General features: G+C 51.7%; 1 protein-coding gene across 1 annotated transcript in view; it reads right to left on the reverse strand.

The window, feature by feature from the left end:
• Nucleotides 1-1,505: 1,505 nt before the first annotated feature.
• DCDC2C (doublecortin domain containing 2C) overlaps nucleotides 1,506-18,940 on the reverse strand; it is a 51,258-nt gene continuing 33,823 nt past the window's right edge. The window contains exons 7-11 of the mRNA XM_040623083.1: nucleotides 13,367-13,493; nucleotides 11,300-11,400; nucleotides 3,433-3,501; nucleotides 2,844-3,011; nucleotides 1,506-1,601 (exon numbers count right to left, since the gene is read on the reverse strand). Coding sequence (XP_040479017.1) covers nucleotides 1,506-1,601; nucleotides 2,844-3,011; nucleotides 3,433-3,501; nucleotides 11,300-11,400; nucleotides 13,367-13,493 — 561 coding nt within the window. The remainder of the gene's footprint in view (nucleotides 1,602-2,843; nucleotides 3,012-3,432; nucleotides 3,502-11,299; nucleotides 11,401-13,366; nucleotides 13,494-18,940) is intronic.

Below are 18,940 nucleotides of genomic sequence, written 5' to 3' on the forward strand. Positions count from 1 at the left end.
CCAGTAATGTGCATCATGACCAAATAAACCACTTGTCCACATTCCCTGGGCTGGCGGTGAGCCACATCTGACCCGGACGCCTGCACTGAGAGCTCCCCCCACCCGCGCCGTTCTAGCGCCCGCACAGAGCGGCCGGGGGAGGCGGGGACGAGGAGTCATGCTCGGTGCGGAGAGAGTCTGCTCGGGACGATGCAGTGTTTGTACACAGACAGCTGTCAGCACTGCAAAGGTCCTCACTACCACTGAATGGTACTCGTAAAAGTGGTTAAAATGGCACCTGTTATGTTTCACATACACCTATATTTTACCACAAAAAAAAAATTTTAGATGATAACAGAAACCCTTATGATCCGACATCAGAAATCTATATTTTTAAAATGATGTTCGCAATAACATGCTCTCTTCCCACTTTGCAAGGTCATTTCCATTTTACCCCAGGACGGCAGACTGAAGTTTAAGCACCTTAGCCACAGGTAACTTCAAAGCAGATCCACAAACGGTTCCGAGACACCTTCTGCGCGTAAGGCACCGTCCTGGATGCCGTGAAGGACACCCGATGCCAATCCCTAAGGATTCCACAACGGGGGGAGCGAGAAGCAACATGCAAAACGGAAACTAATACAGTCAGCGTCTCATAAATATCCCGTGACTCATTTTTCAAATTAACAGGGAAATGAAACAAGAAATAACACGAGAGTTCACTGAGAGCAGATACAGACACTGTGGCCTCAGCCAGGAAGCATTACTTAGACGGCGCATCTTTATTATTATAATTTCTAGCTACTATAAGGCACATAAAATGCTTGCTCTCTTTCTGATCCCTCAAAAACACAGGCTAGACTTCAGGGCCAAAAACCTTCAACTCCGTGGACACTTCATGCCAATAAGGAAAACACACCGACGCAGTTCTGTCCGGGTCACACAGGAAGCAAAGATGGCGCTGTGTGGACGTCATAGCAGTCAGGCTCTTCTGGCCACGAGTTACACAACAACTACCAGCACAAGGAACAGACCGTGGAGCCTGACACGGCAAGTAGCTCTCCTGAGAAATTAGGCACAACTAGCATATGGTTCACCGTGCAGAAGATGGATCGTTCAAAACCGGGGTCAAATCCAAGCTCCCCCACTTCCTAACTACAGGGTGGAGGGTGAAGACTGCATGTGAGGTCAGGCGGGCCCGTGTGGCAGGGGTTAGCATCGTGCCCGACAGAGCAAACGCTCAGCAGAGGGGGGCTGTTCTCCCCAGACCCTCCCTGCCTGCCTCACGTCATTAATGTCTGGACAAGAGACAACGGGGCTTCCGCTGTTGTGTATCACCTTCTTTCCCAGAAGCTGAGACTGCAAACCCAGACGTTTAAGAACTAGGTGCTTGGGTTTGCCATTATTCCGATAATGCATTAAGAAAGACACTTTGATTCACTCTAGGAAATTCAATCTACTGATTGATGTCAAGTTACTAGTGCACAGGAAAATGCCCAGAGGCCCGAGCAGATTTACATAACAAATCAATAGGCACGGATGACAAATTTAGTGGCCAGTCCCCACAAGGCACTCAGGCTACCGCATAAACTCAATGTCACCACGATGTCTGCGCCCTCTTTCTATTAAAACACGGCAATCAGTTATTACACAACTGGAACGCATTAGGGCCCCTCTCCACTGCTCCCCCCAGTGCAAGCAGGTGCCCTCTGTGTCGCCTCACCTAATGCTCCAGGACAGACATTGCTCCAGTGCTCAGAACACAGTCTTACACTCTGGCACCAGAGCAACGAAATATTCTCTTTCCTCCTCATTTGAGAGTCTTCCCAGTCATGGAGATACACACTGTATACTTTCACCGAAAACCACCTCCAGATCAAAACTACTTAAGAACAGAGGGAAAAGAGAATTGTTTGAAAGTGCATTCCCCTTGTCTGTTTTAGCTCATGAGCTCCACTGATGTTGGAAAACCCAAACTTCCTTTCCCACAAACGCCCTTTCCAAGGTGGGCAAGAAGAGGAGACAGCTCCGAGTAGCTCCAGCCCCTGCCACCAGCCCTCCGGGCTCACTTCCCTCTGTTCTTAAATGGGGACCCAGTTTAAGAGTGGAAAAGATGGCTGCCGAGGCCGCTGTATCCCCAAGTTTATAGTTCTCGAGGCTTCGGCATTAGACTCACACTTGACACCCCGGAATCATTACGCAACCTCCTGCTTGGGGCCAGAAAGTTTAAAACAAGAGGGGCGCCTGGGTGGCTCAGTCCGTTAAGCATCGGACTCTCGATTTCAGCTCAGGTCATGGTCTCAGGGTGGTGGGATCGAATCCCATGTTGGGCTCTGCTCTGCACAGAGTCTGCTTAGGATTCTGTCTCTCCCTCTGCCCCTCCTCTCCCCACTTGTGTTCTTTCTCTCTTTCTCTCAAAAACAAATTTTAAATAAGAAACCACCTCGGAAAAAAAATCTAGAGACAGAATTTTGAAAACAAATTCCCAAAAATCTATTTCTTACCTACATGATTTGTATATTTAAAGTAAATTTTGTCTTAAATACTCTCACCGCAGGGGCACCTGGGTGGCTCAGTCAGGTAAGCACCGTCTGACTTTGGCCCAGGTCGTGATCTCAGGGTCCTGGGATGGAGCCCCGCATCGGGCTTCCTGCTCCGCGGACAGCCTGTTTCTCCCTCTCCCTCTGCTCCTCCCTCTGTCTCAACTAAATGTTCTTACCACACACACAAAAAAGGAAATGGTGATTATCCGTCGTGGACATGTTAACTAGTTTTAATTACCAAGTATTCCTCAATAAAAAAATAAAGATAAATGTTGTTTTTGCAATACGCGTAGTCGATACAGCCTGGTCACATGACCTCACAGAGCGCCACGTGCACAGAGGAACGCGCTTCTGGCTTCGAAGGCACGTCTCAGCGTCTGGGTGGACAAAGCCACAGACACAGCACGCGGCCGGGGCTCTCCTGGGCTGGCTCCTGCTGCCATCTGCGGAGCGGGTGCCCACGCTCCCCGCGTTCCCCAGCAAGATGAGCTGCTTACACAAGACCAGCGCCCCGGAAAGCGGAATGTCCGTGGTGTCCACAGACGTCTACATACCTACACGCCTGCTGCTAGTCACCTCCCGACTCGCCCCGCTAAAAATATATCTTGAAATTTGTTGGGAAAACCGTTTCTCAGCCTGTGACTGGAAGCACAGTAAAAGGTAATCAGAACAAGTACAGAAGCCATTAAAATTCCTCACATAATTTCTGGCATCAAGAGACCAGATCTAAGGCACAGCCTGCCTGGGAAACACGCTAGGTTTCTAGTTCCGTGCTGATCTGTATTCTGGAATGCCCTGGGCTCTCTGATTCTTTCTTCATCAAACGTGAGCTCTACCCACCGTGTTAAAAGGATAAGGAGGTGCCTTCCCCCCAAGAATTAAATACAATATAAAAGTGGGATCTGCTCACCTTGTTGCTTTCAAAATCAGGGGAGCTATCGTGTGTCTCTTCGTCTTCCTTAACTATCTCCGCCGGCGTCTAGAGAGAAAACACACCACGTTTTAGCTTAGTGGCCGGCCGGCTACGCCAAACCCCGTGAAAGGAGCGGAGGGCGTGGAGAGTGGAACTCTGTGACCCATTTTTGTAGACGGAGCTGAAAACGGGGCCGGTTTCTCCACAGCGCCTGTCTTGTATTTTTACCTTTTGCTCCACTTTCAAAGTGCTAACCTATTTAACGAAATCGTCGGGGAAATCTTTAAGGAGAAATGCTAGAAACCCCTTTCACGTACACAGGAGTGGATTACCCCTCCAGATGCTTCTTGTCAGCAGTGATAAATGCCCGTGAGCCAGAGCCCCCGTCCGCTGTGTTCAAACACGCCCCCCACAGCCTGGGCGGTCCTGTTCCTCGCACAGCGGTGCCTGCTCACATCCTTGGGTATGATCTCCCAGTTTTTGTGACTTGTTGGCAAAAAGCAGTGAGCTGTGTTTCACTGGTGCCCTGGAGCCTCTCCATGAGGGGAAAGCCTTGAGGTTGTGTGGCTAAGAAAGAAAGGGCCCCCAGGGGCTACGGTATTTCTGGACCAGTCAGTGTAGGGCTACACCCAGGACACGTGCCGCATGTCCACTGAAGGCCGGCGAGGGGGTCTCCTGCCCACCAGTCACCCAGGAAGCCAGACCGACGGAGACGCCAACTCCTCGCATTTCCCTGGCTTTGGAGGCAGAGGGGCAGTGGGGCTCTTAACGCCTGTGCCAGGACGTGCGGCTCATTCCCTCCCCCCACCTGTCATCGGGGAAGGCGGGCTGCAAAGCACACCTGAGTTAAAGTGGGTGGAGAAGTATTCTCTCAACAAATGCCCACAACCGGTGTCCATGAAGAGCCCCAAGGACCCCACAGCTCCTGCCAGCTGACCCTTACAGGTGCAAGAGCAAGTCTGTGGCTGTGTAGACGTCTGGGTGACTGCTCCACAGCCGATCCCACCAGCCCAGACCTCAGCTGCGCAAACGATCCGAAAACTCAGACAAAGACTGCATGCACGTTCTCATCCTGCAGTCCACATGGGAAAGTAACCACGAAGACGACGACTCTGGGACTGCTCCAACTACATGAAAAATAAACACAGAAAGCACATTCTTTCAAAGAGTAAGTGATGTGACTCACCCAACATCGACTCATTCATTTATTCAGCAATATACACAGAATGCCTGCGTCCCGCAATCCTGACGTACGACAGTGACCGTGAATGCAAACCAACGTGGCCTCCAAGAAGCTCAGTCATACGGGGAGATGAACAGTAATTAAGTCACACAATTAAGTATAAAACCACAACTGTGATATGCTTTGTGAGAGAGACATGGAGCCAAATAGGATATCAGGGGGTTTCACATACACAGGAGACCACGGAACGTTTCCTCTGGTGCGACTACAACTTGAAATAGGAGGGATGAAAAGCAATATACAAAAAGGTAGAGAGAGAATGTTGCAGACAAAAGGGAAGGCGTGTGGCCATCTTGCTGCAGGAGAAAGCACTGAGATGGAGGGGTACTGGGGATGGTCAGCCTCCGGAGAAAGAGCCACCCAGTGATCCAGCCGGCGACGGCGGCAGGCAGCACCAGTGGGAGGGAGGTGCAGGTGCACAGAGTGGGTCGCTTCCACACATATTTAGGAGGTAAAACTGGCAGATGTTGAGATGGTCTGGATATGGAGGAGTTGAAACAGTCGTAGGAATATCTCTAAGTTTGCTTTGTCTTACTGGATGGACGAGTGTCATACACCCCCTGAGACAGGGAGAGAGCAAGGTGTGCAGATGGTGTGAAGACACGTGTGCATTCTCACTGTGCTGAACTTTCGTGCCTCAGAACAGCTCACGGGTGATGTCAGCTCCTAGTGTGTGTCTATCTGGATGCATGTCTGCGTGTCTGGATGTGTGTGTGTGTGTGTGTGCATGTGTGTGTGCGTGTGTGTGTGTATGCATGTGCACCTGGAGCCCAGAAAAGAGACCCACAGAGAGACTGACAGCATGGTGATGGAGAGTTCCATCTGGGGAGAAGGTCTAGACCTGGAAGAATCATTGCCCTGACCTGACCATGTAGACCTCCAACATTCCATGCCGAGTGGAGGATCAGAAGTCTACGGAGAAAAATGAGAATGGGCCCCTGGCTGGCTCAGTCGGAAGAGCATGTGACTCTTGATCTCAAGGTTGTGAGTTCGAGCCCTACGTTGGGTGTAGAGATTACTTAAAAAATAAACTCTTTAGGGGATCCTGGGTGGCTCAGTCAGTTAAGTGTCTGCCTTCAGCTCAGGTCATGATCCCGGGTCCTAGGATGGAGCCCCTCATCTGGCTCCCTGCTCAGCGGGGAGTCTGCTTCTCTCTCTCCCTCTGTGTGTGTGCACTCTCTCTCTCTCTAGCTCTCATTTTCTCTCAAATAAATAAATGAAAATCTTTCTAAAAAATAAAATAAACTCTTTAAGAAAAAAAAATGAGAATTGAGTGGCCAGACAGATGGAAGGAAGGAAAATCAGGAGGCGGTTGGGTCTTGCCAAAGGAGGAGAGTACTGGAGGAAAAGGGAGGGGCCAAAAGTGTCAGCCGAAGGTGAAAGGTCAAGTGTGACGAGAACCGAGAAGTGTGTTGGATTTGGGGCATGAAGTCGAGAGATGTTTCACGTCATTGTGGGCAGAAGCCAGAAGAGGCCAAGGAGAGGGGAGGGGATGGAGACAGTGAGGAGAGGAGGGACCCTCCCTCCAAGTACTGGGAGAGACGGAGCTGCTCACAGAGGAAGGAGGCCAAGGGAGGGATCTTTCTGGTTATAACCGGCTTACTTCCCCTATGTGTACCGTCCGGCCAGGAGGACTCAAGTGAAGGGAGAGGTTCAATCTACCCAGAAAAGGGGGAACAAATAACTGATGGCACAAGACTCTTGAGGGGCTCTGCGGGGACAGCACCCAAAGCCGGGAGAAGGCAGGACGACGGGCACTCCCATCACGAAGGCCGGAGATTTATGTGCAGACCCCGGAGCTGCCTATCTCCTGGCCTGTCCTCACCTCGTTCCTTGCTAGAAGAAAAACCCAGGCTCAGGGGCTAGTCACACAGTTCAGCGGAGCCTGGGCCCCTTTCCAGATGCGGATGCTGGTTAGTCTACACCACCAAAGGCCCGTTGCCTCTCCTCAACTACCGACAAGGATGAGGCAGACACATGGGGTAGATTCCGGGAGGAACAGTAGAGAGAGACTTTTCTCTCTACTCGAAAAAGGCACAGGGAAGGAAATGGTCTCTCTACTCTTCTCGTCAGCATTCACGGGTCTCAACGTGCCGCCCAGAGGGGAGGCAAACACCTTGAGACTATGAGGAAACAGGCCTGAGGCCAGAAGTCGGTGTGCAGAGCAACAGGCAGGGCAACGGCAGCGAGCGGGTCCTCAGTGACACCGCTGAGCCGTCCAGCCCGCGAGCTCGCACTACGCAGGAGGCCTCCAGGCTTCTGTAACACGGCCTGACGCGTGCTCCTTGTGCGTAAGCCACTTCTCTGTGGGTTTCTGTTCTTTGCAGCCAGAAGCATCCGAACAGATACAGCACTAATTACACTTGTTAATTTATTCATTAAAGTGAGCACCCCAAGGACCTTTCTTAGCTCAGTCCGAGTTACTCCATGCTCCTAAAAGTGCCAAAGCTTTAAAGCTCCATTGTTTTTTCTAATTAAACAATGCAGAGATTACACAAATTTAGACTGACTTCTCCGAATTAGTCCAAATTATTTTGGTTTTACGTGAGTGTCTTATTCTTAGCTCTTTCTCTAGAGTGACGTGAAATAGAGTTCAGGTGCATTGCTCCGGTTGCTATGGGAGTTGAAGTAAAGGCACTCTCTTCTCGCACTGGCTCCTGGGGGCTCTGAAAATGACTGCAATTCAGTAGATATCAGAACCGGACCAGTCCTCTGTGATTTCAGTCCGTCCACCCTTCCCATGTACCAACAGGACATGCCTAGCACCTGTTGGGGCATGACAACAAAACAGTATCCTAGTAGAAGAGAATTGGTGAGAAATACTAAATTGCACACCCACCCCTACCCCCGGAAACAAATCAAAGGTCAGAGTCCTGAACCAAACAGAGCCCACCATTCTAGGCACTTTTCTTTTTGAAGAGTTTATAAAAATAAGCATAACCTTAAATCCGGAAGAAGACATTGCTTTTGTGAAAAATGTGTACTTTAAATCAAGTAGATTTTCAACACCAATGTTTCATATCTGGGTGCCAGTTTGAGTAGATTATAAGAGTTAGAAAAGTTTCCTTAACATTGGGGTATAATAACTCAGGACTTTGAAATGAAAGCTGTTGTAAAAATTCACCTCTCCCAAAGAACCAAAGCTGATAGAGCTTCTCTCTTTTAAACCTCCACTCAAGACCTACTGTCAAAATGTTGGCAAGGGGACACACTGTGTGCTATTAAAACCAAAGAGAAATTAAAAAAAACATTGAAAATAAATTGTAATATCTTAAAAAACAAAAACTCGAAGGAGATAATGTAGCATAGGAAAAAAGAAAAGGTGAGTAGAGATCAGCTGTAATCCACGTCCAGATAGACGACCCCCAGTGTAACACTTCGTACCATCCAGAGTGTCTCTCGCCGTCCCTTCCGTTGTATTTCCCACACACTATGCCTCCCGTCTTGGTCAGGAGCCACTTGGCCCAGGACAAACAGGGTTCAGTGACACTGAAGCTTTACCAGTGACGACATACGTAAGTGAGATCACACAGCTAACTGAGAAGAGTCTCTGACCCGGCACCTCGATTTCCTTTCTCTCATAAGCCAAAGACGGACATCAGCGGAATTCTATGAGCGTCTTGATGCCAAGCTGAGAAAAGCTCAAGGATGAGCTTTCATCACAGGAACCCTGGATGTAAGAAGACACCTTCCAACACGGGCGGGAGGAAGAGGCTCTACGGAAGCCAATTACAAATGTCTCCGTTGGGAGGAAACCAAGAGACAGAAGGTGGAGGATGGCAACAGTGGTGGGTGTCGCTGAAGTGTATCTCGATCTTTGTGAGTAAATCACAAAGAAAACAACCGGAAGACGGGACCACAAAAACGGGAGCATTTTAAGAATCAGAACACAAGTCAAAACAGTCGTCGTGGACTGTCAGGGAGAGCAACGCTCAAAGCAGCCGTGGCCTCTCCTCATCGCTAGGTTTCTGACACTCCCTGCCCCACATTCTGACTTCCCCGTCCTCCCCTCTCTGCACAGCAACGAGAGATTCTCAGACTGACTTGAAAGCACAGGGAAGTTTCTAGCCCTTGATCACAGGAAAGATTAAAGGCCACACGGTGTGAGCCTTGCTCCCCACCACAAAAGTGGACATTCCACGACGTCACCCAGCAGGAGCAAAGGACAGCCCACCTGCTGTAGTCATCAAAACTTGAGCTTGGCGATGGGAGCTCAGCGATAAGCAGCGGTGGTGCCATGGTCAAGAGAGCGGCCTCCAGCCTGTGTTTGCCCCTCTCAGATGCTCCGGCCGTCTGCTGACAAGACGCGCCTTCAACCGCAGATGAGTGCTGGCCGCTACAAACACCCGCTCGGGTTCGGAGGATGCCCGGTCCTTGAGGTTCCCCTCATCAGTGTAGGCTGGACTCCAGTTCATAAATGATTACTGGGCATGTTGTATTTTGTAACATTGTATCTTTACAGCAGCACAAAAATGAAGACAAGATGATGCCACAAGCGTAAGCAGTAACACTGCCACGGTCGGGCTCGCCCGCAAGGTTAAAACCAGTTCCTCGAGAACAGGAGCAAAGTACTCCAGTGATTATAAAAGCCAACACCATAATCAGACAGTTTCATACTGAGGCCAGACCCTCCTTCATTAATGGACCGGGAGGTCCTAAGGGCATCGATATAAGCATCTTCCCCTCCTCCCACAAGGAGACCAGTAACCGCAACACACACCCAGAGCTCACCCAGCACACAGACACAGCACTAAGGCGAGCACGCGGTTCTCTGGGCATGCGGGCCACTTTGAGGCGGACCCCCACCCAGGCCAGGGCTGCCGGTGGTGGAGCGCCCACCCTCTGTGGTGAGGACCCCACGCAGGGAACCGCCAAACCACATCCTGCTCTCCTGCTCCACGAGACCACCTTCTTCCCTCCCCAGGGCAGAAAAAAAATCCTTGGACACTGCCTGCTGGCAGGCCCACACCGTGTTTCGAGGGATCCTAGAAGGAAAATCATTCCTGGGGAAGGAAATTGGAGTTAACCTTAAAGCTTAAACATTATTTATTATCGTAACCATTGGAGGGATGCTAATTTTTGGTATAAAAGTAGCTGCCTAAAATGTCTTAATGTATTACAAAAATTCTTCAATGTGCAATAAAAATATACTGTTAGTTTGGGTCTTAAGAGAAAACTAAATCTTTTGGTCATTTCTCATCATGTCGAGGAGAATAAGTAATATCACTACCAATTTAGAAAATACAACGGGACACACGGGGAAAGCGCTCAAAATGCCCCACGAAGTGGCTCGTGCCTTGACGTGGTCTGTCGCGCCTGTAAAATGTATCACGGGAAAGAAAAGTAGAAGTTAGTAATAAAGTGAGAAAATTAAGAGTGACTGATTTTTGAAAGAGGGGCTGGAGGCTCGCTGTTGCCCAGCTTTGGCGCTCTGGAACCGTAAATTCAGGACCGGGGCCGAGTCTACGCCAGCGGGATAAAAATGGTGTTCAAATGCACACAGTGACCTTTTACAGAACATGCATTCTTTTCTCAAAAACAAGTAGAAATGGGCTTCTAGCGGCGCCTGGGGGCTCAGTCAGTTAAACGTCTGCCTTTGGCTCAGGTCATGATCCCAGGGTCCTGGGATCGAGTCCCACATCGGGCTCCCTGCTCGGCAGGGAGCCTGCTTCTCCCTCTCCCTCTGCCTCCCCCCTGCTCATGTGCTCTCGCTCTCTCTCTCTCAAATAAATAAACAAAATCTTTAAAAAAGAAATGTGCTTCTAGTGTTTCAACTAGATTCTGGGGACAAAGCTCTGCACTTCAGAGCTCACCTGCCCGCCTGCCCTTTGCAGGAGCAGGAGTTGAGGCCAGAAACCCGTGGAGACGTGACCTGCTCTCTGGGGGGGCATGGGGCCGAGCTGGGCTGGAACCAGGCCCCTGTGCTTCTGCTCCTGTCCAGGCTGAGGCTGGCCCCTTGCACCTCATCCCCTTGCCTCCGCTTCCCCTGGACCTTCCTCAGACCCCACGTCTCTGTGAGCCCAAAGGAAGGAAGCAGAGAGGGGGGTCCACCAAGCACCAGGCCTTGGACCAGGTATGCACACACGCATAACTTCACTTAGTCCCACACGAACCTGCCCAGTGGCACCATGCCCATCTCATGGATAAGGAGATGGGGATCGGAGGTCAGAAAGCCCAGCAGTGGCAGACCCATGATGCCCAACCACATCACCCAATGCACCGCTCACCTGTCATCCCACCAACGATCACTAAGGGCCTCCTCCCTGCCAGGAACTGTGCCAGGGACAAGGGTGACTTCAGTGAGCACAGCAGGGCGACCCCTTCCTTGGAGGGGGGAAGGGACAGCAACCAAGTAACAACAAAGTTGACTATGTGGTCACAGACTGTGACAAGTGCTCAGAACGGTCCCCAAAGCAGAAGAACCCCCCAGGGAGAGGGGCGGGCAGGAAAATGAGTGATGGAGGATCTGAAGGGTGAGCAGGAACTGACCAGAGCGGGCAGAGAGCGATGGCGCTAGAGGCTGGCGACGTGGGGGAGGGGCGGAGGAGGAGCCTGACGGGCGGGGCTGACGCAGCTGAATCAGAGGGCGGCGGGCAGGGTCCTGCGACACCGGCTACCCACCTGGTCCACGGGCACCTCCACCTGCACGTCCTTGTCCTCTTTGACTTCCGGTGCTCCTTGGGTTTCCGTGTGAGGCGTCTGGGCTTTATACACATCGCCTTCTGGAGAAACACGGCACAAACAGGTGTTCAAGCCAACATGCGCCGCACGTGTTCTGGCCCCAACCGAAGTCGCGGCTCGGCACCCTCTGAGCTTCCGGCGTCATGCGCAGGCAGCCTGCCCCGGGGCCCCCGCGCCCACCCCGGCTTCCCCGCTGCCTTGGTCCTGCCTCCGTGTCCGCACTGATGGTCATCCCTGTGTCCTGCCCACCGCAGGACTCCGTCCCAGAGATGAGCTGAACGCTTGACAAGCGTGTGTCCAGTCAACTCAGAAATAACCACCAAACAACCCACCAGACCCCAAAATCCTATTTTGAGGACATGTACCTTGATTACTTCAAAATTCCTTCAAGAACTTATTTTGAAGTAATAAACAACAAACCAGGTGTTAAAATCGCGTGCGGCGAGGTAGTCAGGCAAGCAGACAGATAAAAATCACCTAATCAGCATCACAATTGGATGTATCCCACGCTTGTAAAATCCCAGGCTCTTGAAAACCTTATCATCACCCTGATAAGACGCAAATGACAGGAAAAGAAACAGAAGGAGCCGGCCACTTCCCTCCACCCCCAGTGGGCGTCACCATGGTTGTGAGGGGCTCAGTGACCCCAGCTCCTTCCACTTCTTATCCTCCCCGCCCTTCCTGACCCTCAGCCCCGGAAGGACCATCGCACAGTCCTTAGCAGAAGGATGAAGGCAAGAGGAAGGCAGAGGGCAGCATCCCTCAGGACCCCGCAGTGTGCCGGACCCTCCTCCGTGTGCTTGATTCTTAACACTCACACTAGTCTCTGACGATCCTACTGCACTGTTTGTAGATAAGGAGTATGACGAGGGCCCCACACTCCAGACCATGCTCGGGACCACACTCAGGACCACGGTCAGGAGGGCCGTAGCAGGAGCCTGGGTCCCAGCACAGCATGCCACTTCCTAGAGGGAAGGTTGGGTATGTGCCAGACACCCCCAGCCATGCAGGACACGCTTTGCCAAGAAGGAAATTTTACATGCACTGATTAAAGTCTCTGTTACTGTTGATATATTATAGTATGTCAGGGACCATAGGTTCGATAGGCTCTGGTCTTCGGCCCACCCTGACTATGGTCAGGTTGCATCAGTGCACTGTGTCAGCCGTGTCCAGACCAGGGCCTGGCACACAGCCAGACAACACCGTCATCTGGGATGGGAAGTCCCAACAGGGATGCGGAGCAGGAGAGAAGTGCAGGGAGAAGGTCACGACTGTCACCTGGAAACCGGCAGAGGGTTCTCAGGAAGCTGAGACATAATCGGAGCACAAAGAGGAGAAGCCGGACTCGCAGTGCGTGGGGAGCGCCAGGGAGGGAAGGGCTTTAACAAAAATGACTTCCCTGGATAATCAGGTGCTGCAGAGAAGCAAAGGGGAGCCCTCCCTCCCCTGGTCCTATCCTCCACGTCACCAGCCACCGGCAAAGCACCTGTGACAGACGCCGATGGGACGCGGGGTGGCCGACTCCCAGCCAGGGCTCTGCAGAACAGAAGCAGGAGCAGAACAAGTCTTTTTTTTTAATTATTTCATTTTAAAATCAGCTCCAAAGTTTAATCTTTCCAATGCCCTCGCACTTAAAAGTAAACCCAAACAATTCAGATGGATTTTCCCTCCAAAGGCTGATTTGTTTGTGGGTGTTTGCGGTGTCCCTGGTCCTTAGGGGAAGTTGCGCCCGCCCAGATGTTCACGGAGAGGACAGATCTGGCTGATCTGGGAGGGCTTCCTGGCGGGACAAGCCCATTGCCTTGACCACTGGATTTTGTTTCTCTCCTCTCGCTACCACGGCCCTGCAGCTGAATATCTCGTTAATAAACCAGATAGCCGCAAGTCAAGCGTCAAAATCAGACAGTTACAAGCCGTATCTTTGCAGTGGGAAACTGGCCCGGAAAAAACACGTTCTTCAAATGGTCGCGCTTTTTAACGCCCACAGCCAAATGAAATCCACGTTACCTGAGCCGCTTTGCATGAACGGTTCCACCAGCATTTTCTTCTTTCCCTCTTTGGCATAAAAAACAGAATCCTGCTCCTTACGGGGAATGTTCTCGTGCTTAGGAAGCTCTTCTCCTCTGGAATCCTCCTAAGGCACAAGTTAAGAATAAAAGTGTGTGAGGCACAGCAGCGCACACGTGAGTCTTGCCCGTCGTTCGGGGGTGATCAGGCCTCGTTCAGGCACCTCGGAGACACCTCCCTCCCGGCGCCGTCCGGATGGTTCCATCCCTTACGCTTCTCTTCAGCCAAGTGGCAAAACGCTTCTCTCCCAGGGCGAGGACAGCACCACCCCAGGAGGGGAAGGCTGGTTGTCCCCCTGGAGGTGCCCCCGCCCCCCGTAAGTCCCCACAAAATGAGGGGAAACTTTGGAAGGGGGACAGGGGAGTCTGAGGAGGTCCATGGGGTTTTAGACACATCTGGAAGCCTCATAAAAATCGCTGTTTCCAACACCCACAAAACTCTTCCCGCTGGAACCTCTGAGCAAGGCGGGGCATCTCTGATAAAAGGGTATGAAACACCGCAGGTTTGTTTGGGGCTGAGACAGGGAAACAGATGGTCTAAAACAACTACAGGCAGGAACGACCAAGCAGGAGAGGATCACGGTGGAGGAAGAGCTCCGAGCGCCGTCCCAGCTCCGTCCCACAAACTGTCTTGGTAATACAAACCAGCTGCCCCGCTTTCCTGTCTCTCGTCTCTACTGAGCACAGGCAGAACCGGATGAATCGAGATCTCTGCTGAGCTCTCTATGGCCCCTCCCCTGTACCATCAGTACGTTCACCACGCAAACTACCAGCTGCTTTATCCTTGTGGAAATTAAAGTGGGTCAAAGAGTCCGACCAAATATAAGAACGAAGTCAAGTCTTCCCACCTTCTGTGAGGGGCTTTCCTAAAAGCTGAAATCATGCTCCTAAGTCTAGGGAACGAGATCGTGGCTGAACAGAACATGGTCTGTGCTGCTTGTGGTCTGGAGGCAGCTGGGGCTGGGATTCAGAAAACCTGCTTGACCCCAAGCGTCACTGACATCTATTTCTTGCAGCCATTTTCCGGATCCTCAGTGTCTACAAGACATCCCGTATTTCCTGTGACCTGTGCAGTAATACTCGAAGGACAGCGACACAGGAAAGTCCCACCCTCTTCACAAGGACACAAAGCAACACTCATGCTGAGCAAAGGGCACAGCGAAAGCCAGGACCGTCGCGGCCCGGCCACCCGGCCACTTACTTAGGATGTGTATGGCTTACGTCTCACCACTAGAACGCTGGAAGCTCCACGGGGCCAGGGGTGTGTGTCTAATGAGGAATTCCCGGAGCCCGGAGCCCAGAGCGGGGCGGCACAAAGGAAGCACGCGTACATACTTGCTCAGTGAGTGAGTGGATGGTGCTGGTATGAACCGTATCCCCCCGTGCCGTTCAGACACTCACGGGAGCTGTCACAACTTCAGGATGATGGCCAAGTGCCTCAGCTCAGCGCTGGGACCATCACGTCTAAGCCCGAGCACCCTCCCAGCCCGCGTGCCACCCTCTTCCCTGCTCAGCCCTTGCCCACCATCCAGCTCATCTCCACCTGCAGCACACTTCCTCCCCGGCTTCAAATCCCAGTGCAAGCCGAGCTCCGGGTCCGGGTGTCACGCTGCTGGAACACGGGCATGTCACCACCAGAACACAGGCCCTGCCCCCTGCATTCCTGGTTCCAAACCAACAGTGACCTCACAACACAGACACGTGCCCAGTGAAGTAATCCCGACAGTTGCTTAGTGAATCTTCGCTGACCTCTCGAACCGAGTAAGAAGATGTGGGGAAAGAGAGGAAAAGAAGAACAGGACAAAGACAGGGCAAGTGTTGGGACGCCTGGGTAGCTCCGTCAGTGAGGTGTCTGCCTTTCAGCTCAGGTCAAGATCTCAGGGTCCTGGGATCAAGCCCCGCATCAAATTCCCTGATCAGCGGGGAGCCTGCTTCTCCCTCCCCCTCTGCCCCTCCCCCTGCTCATGCATTCTCTCTCTCTCCCTCTCTCTCTCAAATGAATAAATTGAATCTTAAAAAAAAAAAAAAAGACAGGAAGGGTTGCTGGGGTGCAGGGTCGCAGGGTCTGCACTGCTGGCCCCGCCTGCCTTCCTGTGCCTGCGAGGTGGCCTCTACACACCCTGCTGTCCCGACCAGCCAGGGCCACCCCAGATGTTTCTCCAGAGCCACCACCTCCTCCAGTGCTGGTCCTGCTCCAGTGCCACCGTGTCCCAAGCAGAGGGGCCCTCGTCTGCACTCCCACCCCGCACGGCCCATGCAGCCCCACAGCCATGCACCTGCAGCTCCTGCCTGCCAGCTCCCCACAGGCCTGCCCTCCCTGAGGACAGGCAGGGGCTGTCTTCAGCTTTACACACACGTTTGCCGTGCAGTGGACACTCTGTGAGTCCCTCAACTGTCAGAGCAACACAGATTTTCAGCAGTTCTTGGAAACAACAGATTGAGCGGGAAAACAGAGAATCTGTGGCTTCCCCATGCAAGGACGCGTCTAGGTGTCATCCCTGTCCCCACTCCTCCCTGCCCTGAGTCCCAAGTGCCTTACAAAGGTGTCAGGTGCTGCTTTTCCATTTCATTAATCTTTTCCCCCATTGAAAACATTCTCAGGAAACATACCCGAGGCACGCCATGGTCGTTCCTCTGTAGTGCTGTAGGGACTATCATTTTTCTCTGGAGCCTATTTCACTCCATCTAGATAAATTTAATCTGTTGTAACAGATAATCTTGCTCACGCAGGTGAAAGGCGGCCTCCCAAGGTCATGTGGATAAGGAAGAGAGTTCCTCTAGCGAAGGAACAGGAACCACCTAGCTGAGCTCAGAGTCAGGCCACGCCCAGGTGGAAAGCAGCGCTGCATGCCCAAGGCCTCCCACCGGCTTCCCAAGTGAACGTCCTGCTTCCAAGTGGGTTGGGGTCTGCCGCCAGAGAACCAGCCCCTAATCCAAGCATTATTAAAGTGGAACATTTGCTAATGTTTGAACCTGACTGTTGCGTCTTCAGGCCACTAGAAGGAGACACAAATGCAGCCTTGGATGGTGTGTGATACTGCTATGGTCTTGACGTTCTTAGCCTGCAAATGTCAGTTCCAACGCACTTACTCCACACCGCACTTTATAGGTTAGACCTGGTCATTAAAGTGTGGCTGTCCCATGGCATGAGTCTCTCTGACTTTCACACACGTGTGCACACGCACACACACACACACGGGCACCTTTAATCTGTCAATGTTTTGTCTCCACTTCATTACTATTCACTGCCAACATCTGCGTTCTATGCCCAAAAGAGAAGTAGGTGATATTAACATTCTGGTTGTGGATGTGATATAAATACAATGCTTATTAATTATTGACTGACACTTTATGGAGCCTGGCACATTAAAATATTCATTTTAATATAGGAATGCAGCTTTAAACATTTATTAAATTAGCCTCACTTCCTTGGAAAGTAATAGACACAAAATCACGGTAAATGTGTTGCTGTAAAACTGAATCTGATCTAAGAAAATAAGAATAGGTTCCCTCAGTTATTTTCCCAGGACTCAACAGTCATGGCTCAAGTTAACGGACACCTAGAGCCCCGGCGGCTTCTCCCGCGTTCCCACATCCAGTCCCCCAGACACTGCTCTCCTGGCCATTATGTTCCTTCTCATTTCACAGAATCAAACGCCATGAATGATAAGACGTGTGGTTATTTTATGTGTCGCTAAGAAACAAAGCAATCTACCAGCTAGGCTATGTCGCACGGCTTCCCTGTCACCTGGAAGTTCTGTTTTCTACTGAAACAGCCCTTTCGGAACTTTTAGATGTAGATTTTTATCACATAGCACGTCTGAACGTAAAGCGAGAGGACAAGGCCACAGAAAGAAATTGCTCGAATCCTCTCAAAATTCTGCACCCAGAGTCGGGCTCTCCTGAGCCATTTCTGCCTCAGAGCTGGGTGTGTCTGTGCTTTGCCATGCAGTGTGGACAGCGTGCACCACTCTTATCTCTGGAGTTTTCTTCCGAGCTGCTCTGCACGTTTTGAAGCTGGTGCTTTCTTGCCTGGAGCCTGGGAAGCAAGCCTTCTGCATCTGTCTCAGTAACAGGTGTGGCAGACGAATGTGGCAGAGCGCTTCCTGGCCACTGAACCCCCTCTCTGGGTGCAAATGAGGCGCGCACACCTTGGCTGCACACCTCCGCTGAGGGAGGGTCTGTTTCTCAACCTCCTGGAACCTTGCGACCATGGGGACGACGACCACCACCAACTTCCAGACGTGCTCCTAAAGGCATCCTAGACGTTGCAGCCCAGTGACCCCCGCCGCTGAACACAGCCTGTAAGGAAGCCGGACTCAACGGGCCCAAGACCCACGCAGCCAACACGCAGGGTTTAGAGAAATAATAAAGCTTCGCTGTTTTAATCTGCTACGTCCGGGCATGGCTCGTTACACTGTAACAGATTACCGAGCCTGTCTCTGCAGCCGTGCACGGGGACTGCCTTTCTCAGGTCCCATCAAAGAATTCGTTGTTCCTCTGCAAAAAGGTAAGGAATTAAAGAGGAACGTACTCCACTAGCATCAAATTGCTACTCTATCTTTGAACCTTTCTGGGGATACAATAATTTTTCACTTCGATTCTGGATCCTATCAACATCATCCTGAGGACGCTTGCGCAGCAACGGCGCTCAGCGCGTGTGGGGCCAACCCCGTGCGCGCCCCGGCTGAAGAGACAGGCTCACCGCGCCGACGGCGAAAGCGCACGACCGCCAGCTCTCGCGGTCAGAGGCCAGCTCCGTGGCAGGCGCCCCACTTCCCACAGAAAGCAAGTCCGAGAATTCAGTAAGAGACACGTGGAAAGCCTAGCACATAAAGAAGCAACCGCACTTACCATAATACGGATGCTGCGACTAATTCTAAAACCAGCCTCAAAAAATAAAATAACAAAATAGAACAGAACCCAGCCTCATGCAGCCAGAGAAGCCTGGCACGTGGGCTAGTGTTCATCCTCAGAAACACACCTGCTCCCCACAAAGGGCAAAGGCTGGTCAGTGCGGAATTCTCAGCTCAGCGTAGCACGCGGACCTCCGCACCGGGAACGGCGGGTAAGGTGAAGTACCTGGGCAGGCGTTTGTGTCAGTGATTTCGTTAAAATCAATGCCTGCTCTGTTCTTTTAGGAATTCCTGATTTCTGGAGTAAACTGTGTTTGCTCTGCTGTCACGTGTCTTGTCATACGTCACAGAGTATTTCAATGATAGATTTGTTTTCCTAGGGGCGCCTGGGTGGCACAGCAGTTGAGCGTCTGCCTTCGGCTCAGGGCGTGATCCCGGCGTTATGGGATCGAGCCCCACATCAGGCTCCTCCGCTAGGAGCCTGCTTCTTCCTCTCCCACTCCCCCTGCTTGTGTTCCCTCTCTCGTTGGCTGTCTCTATCTCTGTCGAATAAATAAAATCTTTAAAAAAAAAAAAGATTTGTTTTCCTAAAGTCACACATTTTATCTCATCGCAGGGCATGCATGTGTGTGGTCATTCCAGGTCAAGATTCTTAACGT

This window comes from Ursus maritimus, unplaced genomic scaffold (genome assembly GCF_017311325.1).
Source record: "Ursus maritimus isolate PB19 unplaced genomic scaffold, ASM1731132v1 scaffold_6, whole genome shotgun sequence".
Lineage (NCBI taxonomy): Eukaryota > Metazoa > Chordata > Mammalia > Carnivora > Ursidae > Ursus > Ursus maritimus.